Source organism: Mya arenaria, chromosome 16 (genome assembly GCF_026914265.1).
Source record: "Mya arenaria isolate MELC-2E11 chromosome 16, ASM2691426v1".
NCBI lineage: Eukaryota > Metazoa > Mollusca > Bivalvia > Myida > Myidae > Mya > Mya arenaria.
In genome coordinates this window covers 46333923-46351358 of record NC_069137.1, presented here as the reverse complement: position 1 = coordinate 46351358, position 17436 = coordinate 46333923, and the positions used below count along the sequence as shown (strand labels likewise).

Genomic DNA, 17436 nt, shown 5'->3' with positions numbered 1-17436 from the left:
AACACATTTCTTAATGTTTTTTCGGGGCTTGCTGATACAATACAAACAATGGATAACAATATAAACGATTTTCAGTTTACATGTATATTGTTTTGCGCATATTCCGAAATTCTTTCGCTTCAACATAAACGAAAAGAAGTAAAATACAAGCATTATTAATTCAGTGACTATATTTTATGTAAAAAGATAATAGAGAAAAATATTAAAAATAGACGGACAGTTGTAGAGACACAGTGAAATCACAAGATATGTCATGTCAATTTACACAATACAACACTGCAAAGCAATGTATTATGATTAGCGCTCAAAAGAAAATAGTTGGCAAAGACGCAAAATGTAACAAAAAACAACACGCCAAACAAACATTAGTCGAAACACGCCATGTCAAACTCTGTTATATTTTTCTTGTTATGCCGAATGTTTTTAACTGTCCCGAATGTATTCCTTCTCTTTCTATGTGAACAAATCCGCTCATAGCTATGATTTATTTTATCAGAAATGGTCATTTTGTGGATACAAGTGTTCAAAGCATTTTTTTGTTTTATGAGATCGTAACGAAATGAATAAATCGAGGGGTGAATGCGAAAAGGTTCTAAGTGACATTAAATAAAGAAGAAGATAGAACCTTTTCGCTTTCACCACTCGAAATGAAGAGTTTATCAATCAATGTCATTTGTCCATGTTTGCAGCTAATCTGTTCGTCAATATTATTTTCATACAAGTTTAAAAGTGGACTTTTACTAAGCTGAAGCTATCATTATAAGGAGATAAACGCTCTACTTCTTCTTTAACCTGTAACCTCAGAATGTCTAAATGTGAACATGTTTTAGTGTTGCCATGCAACATGTCAGCGTCAATATCCGGCAAAACGTCGTCGCCAAGCGTCTTTGTCCACATTGTTCCTCTAAGCGTTACCATGCAACATGACTGCGTCGATGTTCGACCAGTCTCCGATGCCATGCGTCTCCAGCCGAATTTGGTTTGAGAAACAAGTTCCAGTCTGGAATTAACATAAAATTAATTATGTTATCAGAGCCCTATCGTATTATAGAGTTATATCCTCGTAGTAAAGTTCTGTCCTCCGAAATTAATTGGTGCACCTTGTTTACCCTTTTTAACGAAATACCGTTGGTTTGAATTGACGGTGTTTTAGTTGTCATCACTGTCAATGAATTAGAAGGAGGGAAATGTCGGTGTTTTACTCAGTTAAATATAGACTGAATATTGCATGTTTAAGAAGCATTTCAAGTATCAAAATAATCGATTTTCAAGAATTCGATACAGATTGACAGTAAATTGTTAAAGTCTAAAGTCCTCTCCAAGTGAGTTTTGACTTTTGTTTTCTTGCAATATTTAGCCTTTGCGACGCGATGATTATAGTATGAAGTACACACCATTGAGGGTCATAAGGACCGGCCAGTCAGCCACCGAAAGTGTTTATGGACCGAGGCGTTATCCAATGTCCATTCACCTTCGGGGGCTGACTGACCGGTCCTTATAATGCCATATGGCCCGAAGTAGTGTGTAAATATTTCTTATATTATTCCGAACATTTTATATCACCATTCAATGTTTTTTAAAGCGCTTTATATATATTTATAATGAAAAAAGTATGGCGACATGTCATGCAAATGGCCTTTATGGATATTTGTCATGCAAAAGTCCAGTAAGGTTGTTTGTTTGCGCAGTGGTTTGCGCACTCGCTTCTCACCAAGGTCTGGAGGAATTAAAGTTTGGTTAGTGGTCACTAAGCATGACAAGTGGGTTTTCTCCGGGAACTTCAGAATCCCCCACAACACAAGACCACACTCTCGCGCAACATCGTGCCAACGAGCGTTTCTAAGTATAAGCAGTCATTGCTTTCTTCACAATCGTTGTAAAATATATAACGTTTAAAATGGTGATTTGTCATGCACATGGCTAATATAGAGATTTGGCTAAGTCGATGAGCGTAGTCAAGAGGTAAAAGTGTCAGCCTCACGCTCATAAATCGTTGGTTTCCTCTTCAAAATGGACTTAAAACAACTAGCTTTAAACGAAAGAGTGTAATGATTTCAAAACGTACCAACGGCGGAGAAAAGATCCTTGCATATGAAATCACATCTGTTGTTTCAGACGTCCACAAGTCCATGTACAGTACACTCTCTGCTTGATAGCACTTGACCTTAAGGACTGTTCCACCCCTACATGTTTCGTATATGTCTATGGATGTGACATGAACGGCTTGAGCAAACTGGATCTACAGAGAAAATAAATAGCTTTTTGGGTGATAACATCTTACCTTTTATCATAAGTTTAGCACCACAATGTTTCGTAGATGCCTACAGACAGACTGAGGAAATTAAAAGTATTTGATTCTTTACGAAATTCAAGTCCATTTAGATGTTTTGTCGTTTATCCATGAAGCTAGAATATTTAATAGTGTTAATAAATTAAGCATTCCATTGTCCGCGTTTAAAATGTACCGGCAACGTATACTCGAATACGATCGCTGAACTCGAATACGATCGCTGAAGACGTTAAAACTCGACTTGTCTTTAATTAAACGCAATTTTTCGAATAAAACAACAAAATGCCAAGTCTACATCAGCGTAAGTATTTTTATTAAAATAATTCAAAATGTTTGTACTTTGTATTTGTTGTCTTTCATCAATCTTTGTGTGTTTACTAGTCCTTGATTATAACGTCACCTGGCCCCAATTTCTCGAAAATTCTTAAGCTAAACAGGCTTAAGTAGCTTATTTCAATAAGCCAAAATACATACTGAAATTGAATTTTGATAATTGAAAAATGGTTTATTGTGATTATCATAAAGATAATTCCTATCTTAAATATTAAAAAGTCTTAACAAAGTAAATATTATTGAAAAGCAAAAATAGTGAGCTTAGCTTAATCCTGTTATAAGGGACTTAAGAAGTTTCGAGAAATCGGGGCCGGAACGTATTTTGTGTTTCAAATGCATCAAAGTCACGTTATGTTTATGAAAATAATTACATGTACCTCAATAAATTCCGGAGTGCCTGTGTTTGAAGGACACCATGCAAGGATAAACTGACCGTAGTCAGGATAAACGTCCGGTTCACCAAGAATCTGGTTAGCACTCCACCTGCAATATACACATTCATCGTTAGGCATTATCTTGAAAGTTCTTCAACACTATAAACTTAAGTAGATTATTTCATTAAACTAAACCTTTTACTTATTTGTATCATTAACATTAGTTGGATGAAAAATATCTAAATAGTATACACATTACATAAATTATACAAAAACAAACATAGTCAAGTGAGCCTAGCTTTATCCTGTTATAAAGAACATGCATTGTTATTGTAGCGAACGAAAGCGCACTTTAAGAATATGACTCACCGCACGGGATCGTATTGAGATGAATAGTCAATGACTGTCTGTGCCCATTGTGAGACTGAAGTAACTAAAAATAGCCAAATAACGGGATTAGCTTTAGTCCGTCCTCTAATATAGTGTAAACTCTAGAGTTAAATTCCAAAGTTTATTCTTAATTTAAGCGATATTTATTTTACAAATAGTAAGAAAGTTACATTAACTTAAGCTAACTCCCTTTCGTGGCATACTGTTGTGTGAGTGTGTAGTCTTGTGCTGTAAATCAATAGTACCCTAAAGATACTAAAGTCTTGTCCGGCTGCACGGCCACACAACTCACATACAACTTAAGTCCCTCTCGTTTACATACTTTTGTGTGAGTGTGTTGTTTTGTGTTGTTAAATAATAGTACCCTTTAGATACCCAGTAAAGTCTTGTCCGGCTTCATGGCCACACAACTCACATACGCCAAGATGCGTTCATCAAAGTTCTCATAAACTTTCTAAATGAAGACCAGTATTTTGGCCTTGATTACGAAGAGTCGCAAGTCCAGTTCGGACTCAAAACTCGAAATAGTAACATTTGAGTGATAAAACTTTATTTTTTTACTAAATAATGCGTTTATGTAAAATATTTAGTATTGATAACAAGATTGTAACCGTGTATTTAATAGCTGAAAAGGAATAAATATTAAATGATTGATGAGTGTTCAAAGATTTAGTGCGATCTACTGTAGTCTAATAAGTTAGAAATACCGTGTTTTCTGCACCTTTCTTTCGAATAAAACTCGATATCTTTCATAATAACCATTGTTTTCGACATTTATTCATCGTTTTTTGTTATTTTAAAACAATTGTATAAATTGTGTTTAATCTTATTTGGGAGTAAGAGTGCATCTTTAAAAAAGGTCACGCAGTTTCTTGGTTATACCAAGTTTTATTTCATGTTTAAAATTCACGAAAATAGGCCTAGTAGACAATATTAAAATTGGCTCATAAATCAATTAAAATTATAGCCTAATACTTATGTGAAAAAATACTGAAACAAGCTCAGTAGCAAAAAATTTAAACATAAACCTGGTTTAATGTCACTGGGTAAACGCCAAAGACATAGAACATAAACTCACAGACATGGAAGAACAGCACAAATCTCCACTAGCAGCACAGTGCATACATATCAAGGATTTAAAACTAAATGTCCTAATATATGCATTTTAAAAAAAGATCCTCACAGGATGAGAATACAGAATTTGATTATTGTTGACATATTTTCCTTTCTTTTGAAATGGAAATATTGTACGTAGTTTTCAAGCCTTCGGCGGTGTGTGTTTGGGCCATACTTAATGTCACTTGGTAAACGCCAAATACATAGAACACAAAAAACGATCTAAGCCCAAAATGTTAAAATTACCGTGATAAATGAAGCATATATTTTATTAAATTATCGGTTTGTAAATGTTCGAAAAAAACTGATTAAAGAATATTTTTTGTAATCAGTATTGCTAGATTTGAAATCAGTATTTGTTACTTTTCTCACATTTTCTTAGATTTAATGATAGTTGCAAAGGTAATCTAACAGGCTCCAATATCAAACTATATACACATAAGAGCGATACGATAACACATTATGTATGTTTCTTTTTCTCTTTTGAAAAGCGTATTTTTTCTAAGATTATGTTGATAAAGCCTGTTTGTTAATTTTCAAAAGTAAATAAATTCGAGCGCACAATGTAATTGCTAAAAATCAATGAGCTGTACCTAATTTTCTTAGGGGTTTAGACGATAACTTTTAATCAAAATATTTTATGAAATAATGCGCTTATAAAAATGGTATACACTAGAAGATTTTCACTTTCTTTTGCTCTAATGTGGTGAAATGAGTTGAGACTGAGATTGAGATAAAATTATTTTTGTGATATTAGGGCCCGACTTTTGAATTTACAAACCTTTTGCATTTCAGGTTTATAATTGTACTTTACATAGTGAATATTCGCGGTTTTTAATGTAAGAAGTACGTGGATCATTCGAAAGATACGTGGACACTGTACATTAAGTATTTAACAGAGGTAATAATTATATATAATAATGTTAATAATTAGGTGATTTCATATTGGCCCAGTTATTTGTCTGAGGTTAGTGGTATTTGCCTAAGCTCGATGGGCTAAGGCCAATACTGCTGACCGAATATATTGCGCTCCGATTGGATAAGCGTGACATAATTTAACTGTTACGAAAAACAGCTGTCATTTTATACAAACGTTTGTCGTCGATTATATCTCTTTTAGAACAAATACTCAAATGCAGAAGACACTGCTAATTTCTAATCGTAATGAACATTTTCTTAAATGTAAATATAAGTATTAGTCGCATTTTTTCTTGCGTTTATGCTGTATGGCCGGAGTAGGGCAGGCGAGCAAAAAACCAAGAAGCGCTAGCATGCTTAATGGAAATTTGCTCGCGTGCTCTACTGCGTTCATATAGCATGCACGCAAAATGCACTACTGCGTTCATACAGCATAAACGCAAGAACAAATGCGATCAATCCTTAAATGTTCATGATAAACCACTTACCTGTCCAAACGTTAATTACCACGTTATCCGAATCAGCTGCATTTGTACCATCGGCTCTGTCGTCTGAACTCAGGAAACATGACCTTGACCTTTTGTTATAACTCGCCAAGTTGCATTGTCCATCTCGTCCGTTTCTCAGACACGCTTCGGCACATTTGATTATTGAAATACCGTAAACGACGGAATCAAAAGTTTTAACAGCTGCGCCTCTTTCAATCTGCATCAGTTTGCCGTCTATCAAAAGCGCATATGCATGCTGTACCATTGACAATGCAGTTAGAAACAAATAGTAGATCCCCATTTCATTTACATTCATTTGGTGTATATTCTATTTGAGAATGATTCACTATACTGCTCTCAGTGCAATTTAAGCTTTTTCAGTGTTTTACAGTTTTGATTGCTTGGATTAGCTCGATAATTGCAACAATTACAACTGAGAAAGGAATTCTTTTCATTTCCTGCCTGTTATTTCATACCAGACGACAAAAACAATTCTTATTTACATACACATTCAACTAAGTGGCACAGTGAATGTCAGAAACACGAACCATCGTTTTAATTCGTTGGAAATTTAAAGTGACAGGTCCGATAAGTGTAAAAAAAACACAATGCAAATAATTCTTTAGTGCAACTCTTTGTTGATTCTTATTTGGTAATATAATTAATATAAATGTAATACAAAATATTTTATTTCGAATTGGGGCGGTTAATTGTTTAAAGCTGCCTTACGTGTATTTCAGGAAATCAGCAGTCATTCGTTATTAAGTGAATCAGTAGATTTGAACGAAGGCTTGACACAAAGTCGAAAATTTATTCTGAACACTCACCTGGTTCATGTTTGTTCTTTTGGATTTATCAAATTAAAGTGCGTGCCAGGCTTGCCCATGTTTATTTTGACAAATACAAACTAACAATCATTGAAGTTAGACATATTAAGATAAAACATATAAGCATTGCATACAAAATAGCCCATAATAATGCCCGCAGTTCGGTAACACCGGCTACTAACAAATACCGGTAATAGCGGTAGTGATAGTTAACAAAACGGAATCATAACGTTTTAGTAAGGTGGTTACTTAAGTTACAATTAGTAACAAATGTATTTCCAAGATTTTTAGAGAAAGCTGTGTTTCTGTTTAAAAAGTCTGGTTACGCGTGTTCATTGATTTCATCGGTTTAAATACAGAGTGCAACCTTGTAACATAATCAACAAGCGTGAAAAGTTTTTTGCATTAGGTGCTCTGAATTGTATCCCTCCGTCTGCAGATAGAGTTGGGTTCTCTTATCATAGAAGTACTTGGGGTTTACCTATACGTTTATTATTATTTGTTCAACTGATAAGTTTCCTCATGTTAATGCATGTTTTGATAAGATTTACCTTTTGCGTTTTATCTTTATTAAGGATTGTAAGAATAAGAGTTAAGTTTGTGCACATAAACTGGTTTAAACCCTCAGTAAATTAACATTTTACTGACCGTTCCAAGGCGGTACCTAACAATTCTTGATAAACGTACCTATTTTTTATATACAGTATGTATTTGTGGTTTTGTGTTCTATGTATTTGGCGTTTACCCTGTCACGGCCTCTAAACGCCAGCTCCACCACTTTACGGTGGTGCAAAGAAAAAGATCTGTCGACACTTCCGTGATGGAGCTGTGTCCTATGTTTACATGAACAAACGTGAGTATGTTTTATATTTTATTTGATAATTTCATTTAACGGACATATTTCGAAAATCGGAGAATGTGGTACCGTGTAAGAACACTTTTACTGTAGGCTGGTTACTATTTCGTTTCAATATTGTGCAGACTGTGGTGTCAGGAGCTTTTCTCCCGAATCAGACTTGTGCATATTTTGAGATCTGATTGCATAGCAAGTACATTTCGGTGCTTACACACCCCGTAAGAACATTCTCACGCATGCAAACATAACTGGCATGTATAGGATCTATGCCGGATCACAACTAAACTGATAAGCACTTCTTAAAAAGGAAAAAATGCACATATTTATAAAAGTAGTGGCGCTGTTGCCCTAGTGGTGGCGCTATCGAGTATGTTTTGCGCTTGAAGTAATATAAAAAGTAAACGCTTTTGGAATGAATACAAAAGTTGCTATGTTTATCATTCATTGCACATTATGCTGGTTATGCATACTTCTTGCTGAAACAAAACGCGAACTACCTTAACCTTACTGAAAACTATTTCGAAAACAAATGGCTAGGTGCTGTTAATTTTACCATATAACTTAGGTTAAGGTAGTTCACGTAGAGTTTTGTTTCAGCAAGAAGTATGCATAACCAGCATTATATATAAAGTATTTTCTATTTGAGTGTTCGGTTTGGTCAGATCTGATAAAAAAAACTTGTGCCTACTTAATAACCCTTATGTTTTGGGGATGTTGTTAAAACAACGAACTTCTTTTGGCCTAATTTAGCATAAAAACCTTTTACCGATGCATGAGAAATATTGTATAAAATTCGTTTTTCAATGAATTAATCATATGATGATAATAACCATACATTCGTGTTCCATTTTATACAACACAATATGAGACTCGTTACAGAAAACTTAAGAAGCTCCCAAATGGCTCGGACTATAACTTTTCATAAACTTGCTTTATAGCTGTTGGTATTAAAATGCAACTTTATTTTTTAACCCCCAGTACAACAATAACAATTTACTTACCCAAGGCGTCTGCACTAATAACGGCGTAATCCTGATTGGCGACATGGATGACGTCAGTTACGTCGACCAAACTCAGTAAGCACGTCCTTGACCCTTTGACGTACCCTGCCAGATTGCATTTCCCATTTCTTCCTTTTCGAATGCATGCTTCCGCACATTTTATTATTGACACCCCAGACATGCTTGAATCATAGGTCGTGACATTGACACCCTTATGAACTTGCATCGATTCACCGTTAATGATCAGTCCATACGTTGTGGTTAACGTTGACAACAAAGGTAGCAACCATTTTAAAATAGAGATTGTTATTTGAGCAAGTTGGCACTTAGCAAAAGACGTCTGGTCAACAAACCGTTCGCAGCGAAATGAAATTACTACGAGTAAAACTGATCGAAACAGTTTACAAATACATAACATGTGACCAAGGCTTGAAACTTCAGTAACGCTAAAATATTCTCGGGAGTATTCTGTTTATTCGGAAGTACTCCTTTAAATATATTGATTTGAAACATTTCAAAAACTTACTAACCGGAAGATATAAAACATTTTACGACTTGAATAAATATCTATTTCTGTTTATATTTACCAGGGTGTCAATATTAACAATAAATTTCAAACATGGTTGAATTAGCGGTTGTGACATTGACACCCTTATGGACTTCCAGTAGTTGTCCGTTAATTCAAAGTCCGTGTATTCATAAGTATCATTTATATTCTGAACAACAAAAGCATTGATGGGATACATTCAAATATCTAGTAATTTACAGTACCAAGTATGTGCCGGAAGTAATAGAACATAGTACCACTTAAATAAGTATTTATATCGGAATCTGCATTCATTTTTATTTACCAGAGTGTCATTATGAACATTAAACCACTTTTAACGGCCCAGAGTGTTTGGACTACAAAAATCAATTCCATTAGAGTAGTAAGTAATAAAAACTGGAAATAGGTGCGTCAGTCATTCACATCAGGTAATCGTATTGCTTTTTCTTTCAAATGAGTATGGCTTCAGTATTTGCCAACTAGGTCCGGATTTTATTGTGGGCGCCATGTCAAATAAAACATATTGTCGTTCTTCGTCATTGCATAATAAAGGGCAATATTACGCTGTCGTTTTGGTCAGAATAATGGATTTCAGTTGTTCATTTTCAAATCTGGTGATTATTCTTGTGCTGTATATAACACAAATACAATCTGCAATTACTGTATCTTTACTGTATTCTGTGTCATGTATTCTACGTATTTCTATCAGCAAGCAATACTCATAATATTATCAATTATACCAATGGTAGCAATAACTACGATGGCAAGTTTATTTTACTTAAATGATACAATAATAATAATATACGGGTGAGCGAGACCGCTGATTGCTTATTATCCGGGTATCGATGAAGTTAACCCAGTATAAAGACAATTGCCCCTTTACCTCGATACTTGCCGAGGACTTCATCTTAATAATCTAAATACCGCACTAAGGACTTTTTAGATTTTATTCCTGATGATAATTTAAATTATAGTTTTGGTAATACGCAAAATACATTGGACACATTTGATTTGCCAATAAATAATAAGGATAGTATGCATAATAATTATGGCATTTTTTTAGGCGAGCTGTATTGTATTTTTTGGGTACACATCTTTTATGGCAGACTTTTTGACGATGTATTGGGGAATATAACATGTACAGCCGGGGAAGGGGCATCTGGATGATTATAATATTGCATCAATAGAGCTTTTCAAATATGTATCATATTTTACTATTGTTGAAAGGGACGAATCTGATCACTTTCCGGTTCATTGTACATTTTCTTTCCCATGTGTTCATAACCTACATAATTTTGTTGATTTGAATGCAAATGGATCATCAAACAATATCTTGGTGCCCGATAAGTTCACGTTAGATAGTATTAAAGCTGACAGATATGTTGCAAATTTTACATTTAAATTAATACCATGTATGACACATTGATAGCGTCATGACAGTCTAACATTGATATTGTTGATAATTTGTTGACAAACATATTTCGATTAAGCGCAATGGATACTGGGCTTTTAAAACGAAATAAAGGGCATGTTCCTATAACACAGCCGCCTTGGTGGAAGAGGCAATGTTAATTTAAAAAGAATAATTAAGATCAGAGATTTTAGAAGATATCGTCTAACTAACGAGAATTTTAGGAGTGAATAAATCTGTTAATATTCAATAATGATGTTGCTCTTGGAGAATGTGGTCGTTTACCTCTTTTTTGGACTATACATGCAGTTTTATAAAGGATTTGTGCAAATTACTTATTATGCCTAATTATCGTTATCCCAAAAACTGTTATTGTATATTAAAACGGCTCGATGACATAGGTAGGCGAACATGGGCTTCTGAGGTTAGGGAAACCTTGCGGAAAAATATGGAAGTATTTTATAGCAAACTTTCATGCAAAAATTATAACAATTTGTTAAAGACATGCCAATTCATTCATGCAATTATGAAAAACAACTGTTGATAGGTGTCTATAATATTGTTTATATTGTTAAATAGTCATGGAAATGACAATGGTATTTTTGAATGACATTGATGTAAATATGTTTTGTATTATGGGCCGGTGGCCGTAAATTACTTAATAAACTTGACTTGACTTGACTTGACTTGACTATCAATCAGCGCACCCACTGAACAATATATTGTTGGCATATGTGCTACATTTTATGTGGCAAATTGGTCCAAACTACGGTTTGTTATTAGTAATAATAATACTTATAACAAACCGTGGTCTGAACCAATTTGTCAAAATGCGAGGAAAATATATAACCAAGCAAAAAAGAAATACCAATTTAATAAAACTGAACTAAATAAACATAACTTAACATAGACAAGTAAACATGATGAAATGTTAATGAATAAATTTATCCGTAATCAAAAGCACAAGAATTAAATTAGCTCAGACCAATTAATTCAAAGAACTCAAAAAACTATTGGAAAGAATTAAATAGTTTAATAAAAAAGACCATATAAAATACCTGGAACTCAATCAAATGTGAAGTCCACCTTTTTAGAGAAGCTAAACCTTGTGACCTACAGGCCAAACTGTCATTCGCTACACTAAATTTAAACAAACATCCGATGCCCGTATCAAAACATTGTACCCTTTTCCGTTCAGAATTCCATTTATGCAAAATGGGTATGTAACGGGATTATACGTATCTTCCATGGCTGACAGTGTAAGATAGGTTCATCCCAACCCGAGCGCAGGGTGTTTTGCCGAAACGAGATTTACCGAGTTCCCGCTATGGTAGATGCTTTTTCTCCCGCTTCAGTTAAACAAAATAAAGTAAAAATGTATTTTTTGCTGGAAATATTTAGTGCGTAGTGAAAATAATGTGCATATAGATATGTGATTATTCGTGGTTGTCATGGATATGCGCGCAGTGATTCATATTATGTAAAGGTCAAATCGGTCTTGAAATAGTTCTGAGGAGAGTGCATTATTATTTCTTGAATGGAGCGTAAAACCGTTTATGGTGTCATTTGAAGCGATAAATAATTAATTAGTGTTTAAATATTGCCAGATGATGCTACAGACGACGGTCTTTAACAGGGGAGGTAATTGTGTGATGACAATTAAAATGAGTTTCATACGGGTCTTTGTTTTATCTTTGGCCGTGGGCAAGATAATAATTTCCAGAAATAACACCAGCTAAAACGTCTTTTTATTGTCAAAAACATCGAATATACTAATTGGTACTTCTAACAGATCTATAGAGAAAATAACAAAATATTCATCGATAAGGTCATAAGGTCAAATATGACATCGTAGAATATTGATAGCTTAAACAGTTTGCCATGTTAACGATAACGTCAATGGTATAATGATACTGGAATCATTAGTATCCATGCAACAATACTGCGTCTATTTCAGACCAGTCTTCTCCGTTACCATGGGATTCTAGGAGTATCTGATTGGAGAAACAGGAACCAGTCTGAAAATCAAATATTATGAAAATATTATAAAAAGGTCTCATATTTCTATCAAAAGTTAGTTCGATCAATGTGAAGATAAATACCAGGAAATGGATGCCGTTGAGGACAGAGGCCTTATTGGTTCAGGTCGTATTTTTTTTATTTTTCAAAGTGTTACAGATTCACGTCGTTTTTACCCTAGTCCTGTTATACTTGGTTTATCATTTTACACCGTTTCGGAGAGGGCTCTACGTGGTGCAGGTCGTAGGCTGCTGGTTCAGATATACTTACATGCTGTGAGTTGCCGTAAGGACAAGTATAAGAATGCGTTCTCAAAAACTGGGCCTAATTGGTTCAGGTCGTATTTTTCATTTATCAAAGTATTCCAGAAAGCGACTCGACCATTTTCGTCATTTTGACCCTAGTCCTGTTTTACTTGGTTGCTAAAGGTAAATTAGGTTGCATCGTTTCGGAAATGCTCTACGTGGAACGTGTTTTGTGTTGAAGTAGGAATAAGCGTTAGGATTCGTACTCAAAAACTGGTTGACAAACTCAAGTTACTGAACCCCTATTTCGCTGTCATCTCAATTACAGTACCTACAACGTAATTAATTGTATTTGGTTGTACATGTATATACGCAATCTGTTTCGGTTGCATAATAATGTCGGTGTGTCTTGTTAAAGGCCTAATTTAATCCTGCTATAAGTGACCCCCCCCCCCACACACACACAAAAAACACACACAAAAAGTGTATTGTACACTGCCTCTGTGTATTGATCATAATCTAATAGCATATTTGTCTGAATATCTTGCTGTGCAGTTTTGGAGGTTTTATTATAGAAATGGACCCTAAATGGCCCTGAGCCGATAAACAAATGAACAGGAAATTGGCCCCTTCTGTGACATCAGTGCAATTGGCAGGAGATGCACAGCAGGGGATTGTCATGCCAAACATTCCTAAAACTAGGCCTTTAAGAAAATGTGCCTCTTTGACAGTCTTTGCTACTGGTCTTCTCCCTGTAGTTTTGATTGTATTACTCATTTATATAATATGCATGTCTATATCCCTTAAAAAGTATATACTCAGAATATGGCACCCGTTAATGAAAAATATAGATCAAGCTATGATCGTTTTCCTATTCCATAGAACATAGAACCTTGCGTTAAATAATGCATCTTACTGTGTTGTATTTAGGTTAGATGTTTTAACTTACGTCATAATCAATAATATATTATTTCAAGCACTAAATGCCTTTCCTTCAGAAATCGTTCCTAATTAATTCAATTGATGTCAAGATGAATACTTGTGGATCCGTGTTTACACAATAACCTCAACCTAGACGTCATAAAATTAGTCTATCATAATATCCTCCATATCCTCGTTTAAGCTGGTTCAGTGTACTAACCAATTCTGGACTAAAGATCCTGGCTGAGGTCAATTTCTCCGTCTGATTGGTCGACCACAACTCGGTGTACAGGCCAGTTGAGGACTCAAAACACTTTATCCGTAGTATGGAACCGCCTCCATATGTCTCGTAGATATTCACTGCGGTCACGTGGACTGATAGGGCAAATTGCAGCTGTAACATTAAGGTCGGTCACCGAAAAAAATGTTTTTTATGTATTTGCTGTTATCTCTATATGTTTCTTTTTCATTTTTCAAAGGGTTATGTACAAGCTAGCCTTGTTTTCAGGAAACAATACACCCATTTTGCTCTTGTTTGTCATTTTAGTAGTACAATTTGTAATGGATTTTTTTCTTTTAAAAGAGGATTTAATGGTTCTTAAATTATATTGTAGAATGAAATAAAAAATACCTTGCACTCAATGTTCGAATTGTTTAAAAACGTTTCTGATTGTAGAATGACAATATTAGTGAACATTTCACTTACCTCAATAAATTGAGGATCGACCCTGCTTGTTGAACACCAAGCATTGCCGTGTTCTCCATATGAAGGGTAAACATTTGCTGCACCGAGAATCTGGTTCGCACCCCATCTAAAAAAAGATATAAACCACATTTCAAATATCATCAGTGATCAATAAACAATTCTGTACTCTGAGTTAACAAGCTTGACGTCGACAATAGGGGACTGCCATAAGACAGATTTTGACAAGGTTGACGTCGACAATAGGGGACTGCCATAAGACAGATTTTGACAAGCTTGACGTCGACAATAGGGGACTGCCATAAGACAGATTTTGACAAGCTTGACGTCCACAATAGGGGACTGCCATTAGACAGATTTTGACAAGGTTGATGTCGACAATAGGGACTGCCATAAGACAGATTTTGACAAGCTTGACGTCGACAAAAGTGGACTGCCATTAGACAGATTTTGACAAGCTTGACGTCGACAATAGGGGACTGCCATTAGACAGATTTTGATAAGGTTGATGTCGACAATAGAAAACAGGGACAATCTCATTAGACTTATATACCTTCAATGAATGTTAATACTTTGCGGCACTCTGATAAGATAATCTCGACGTCATTCAAAAGACATAATGCTTTGATACTAATTATGAGATCCAATACGTTGCAGTCAAAGGCAGACGTACTTTAAGATAAAAGTTTATTTCGTAAAATGTAGCGTTTTTAATCCCTGTAGAAATGCATAAATACAACAAATCTTATAACATTAAAAATTCTGTTTGTCATTTGAATTAAGATCTTCGATGAACATTTCAGTAAAATGCGGTTTAATTTCGATAACCAATAAATATATTTACAAATGGACTGACGAAAATATTTCTTTTTGTTAATTTATACACACCGCATTTTTATCTGCAACAGAGATACGTATTATGTTTTAGATATATGATAACCCATACAAATACCTGCCGTCCATAAATGACTGTTGAGATGAAAATTGGATGACGCTCTGTGCCCATTGGGTAATGTTACTAACTGAGAAAAAAGAATTTTTGGATGATTTTCATGATTTACTAGTTATCATATAATAAATTCGGTGTAAAGTATTTTGGCTAAATGAAATAAGGAATGTAGTGTGCTAAGCTGGTAATAATTTCTAAAACAATGAAGTATACAAGTTTTACCCCCTTTAAACTTTGTAGCTGAAACTCCTTATTTAAACCTGATTCATACAAAAATGGTAACGTTTGTTGTTAGTGGTTTTTTTCGGTTATTTCGCTGGTAACATTAACACAAAAATCAGTGAGGCTATTAATCCGATTAACTTCTATAATCGGCTTTGCTTTTTTTGCTTCTTTTATAAAATGCTTGTGATTTTTTTCCTTAAATTCTAAGTTGATGATTATTCATCCATCAATAATATTACTGCTGGTCAAGATTCATTAAAAGTAAAAAACATGTAAAGTTTAAATAGTTTAAAAAGTTTTCAGCGAGAACTTTTTTAATAGGCATATTGTTATTTAAGAAACGAATTTCTTGACCGAAATTTCAGTTTTTCGTCCTTCAACAATATTTGAAATTTTGGCAAAGGATAGCACCATGAAAACAAAAGCAAATTTTATATATTTCACACATGTTGAAGCAGAAAATAGCATAGTCTTTTATACGCTGAAAATTCTTTTCATATATTTTCTGTCAAAAAGTAATTCAGAAATAAACGTCACTATCTTCATTGTTTATAACGGTTGTGACCCGTGGTGACCCATTTTATGTCACTTGATCACGCAACCTGTATACGACCACTACAAATGGACTCCAGTACAGGTGGCGGATCCGTGTTCCAGTGGTAACACACTTGTCTTTAAAGCCAGGAATCGAACGTTGTGTATCTATTTGAATTGAAATTCTTTACTTTTCAAAAAGGCAATTAATATGCTCTTCAAGTTCATTTCTAATATAAAATCAGTACCGTCATAAAACATCAAAGTGATATTTTATTACATTGTGTCAATCCAAACCTAAAACAATTAATAATTCGGATTCTGATTGTTTTCAATTTGAAACAGAATCCCGAGAGGGCGAAATAAAACAAACAGCTCTGAATGATGATATTCAAAGAAAAAATACCATGGCGAGTAAGTTGGTTAAATTATACTTATTTGAAACTAAGAAAAATAATAGATTTCATATTTGAAATTCCCGAAATCCGACCTTGTCAGACTTGCCAAGAGGTTGACCTATTTAATAATAACACCATTCTAAACCAAACAAAAGTTTAAACAATCAGCGTTCAAATGAAGCATTTGTTGTTAATCGGTTTGTAAAATCTCATCTGAATTTTGCTCAAGACCATCATTGTCGTAATTATTATGAATTTACTAGATTGTTGTTTGTACAACATTTCGACTGGAAACTTTATCAAACATCATTCTTAAGCTTAACAGTTATTTTAAGTTCATATTTGAATCTATACATTACACCGTATATATTTTCTTCTTTAAATGTACAGAAAAATACATAACGCAGTTCCCTTGCACTATTTTCAATGCTCTTTATAAACCACACTTACGTGCCCCAGTGTCGATAACGAGATAACCCGGATCAGCCACACTTATAACACCACTGATGTCGTCCAAACTCAGAAAACACGTTCTTGACACTTTTTCATAGCCCGCCAAGTTGCATTTTCCATCTCTTCCCTTTCTCAGACACGCTTCTGCACATTTTATCTTTGAAATACCGTAAACGACGGAATCATAAGTTTTAACTGTGGCGCCTTTGACAACATCCATTGTTTGACCGCCTATTAAGAGCGCAATTGTGTTATTAACCATAAACAATGCAAATATAATTAAGTAATATTTCACCATTTCATTTACTGGCAACCATATAAGTTTTAAGAATGATTGCCTTGACAGCTTCTCTGTTCAGATAAAGTGTTTTGAATGGCTTAATATTTTAACGGGTTGGAATATTTTATTCTTACAGCAATTAAAATCGATGAATAAAT

General features: G+C 34.4%; 1 protein-coding gene across 1 annotated transcript in view; it reads right to left on the bottom strand.

Moving 5' to 3' along the window:
• Positions 1–17218, bottom strand: part of LOC128221722 (mucin-2-like) — a 103585-nt gene extending 86367 nt beyond the window's left edge. Inside the window, exons 1-5 of the mRNA XM_052930323.1 lie at positions 16996–17218; positions 14443–14548; positions 3001–3106; positions 2066–2239; positions 916–1000 (exon numbers count right to left, since the gene is read on the bottom strand). Coding sequence (XP_052786283.1) covers positions 916–1000; positions 2066–2239; positions 3001–3106; positions 14443–14548; positions 16996–17218 — 694 coding nt within the window. The remainder of the gene's footprint in view (positions 1–915; positions 1001–2065; positions 2240–3000; positions 3107–14442; positions 14549–16995) is intronic.
• Positions 17219–17436: the final 218 nt, after the last annotated feature.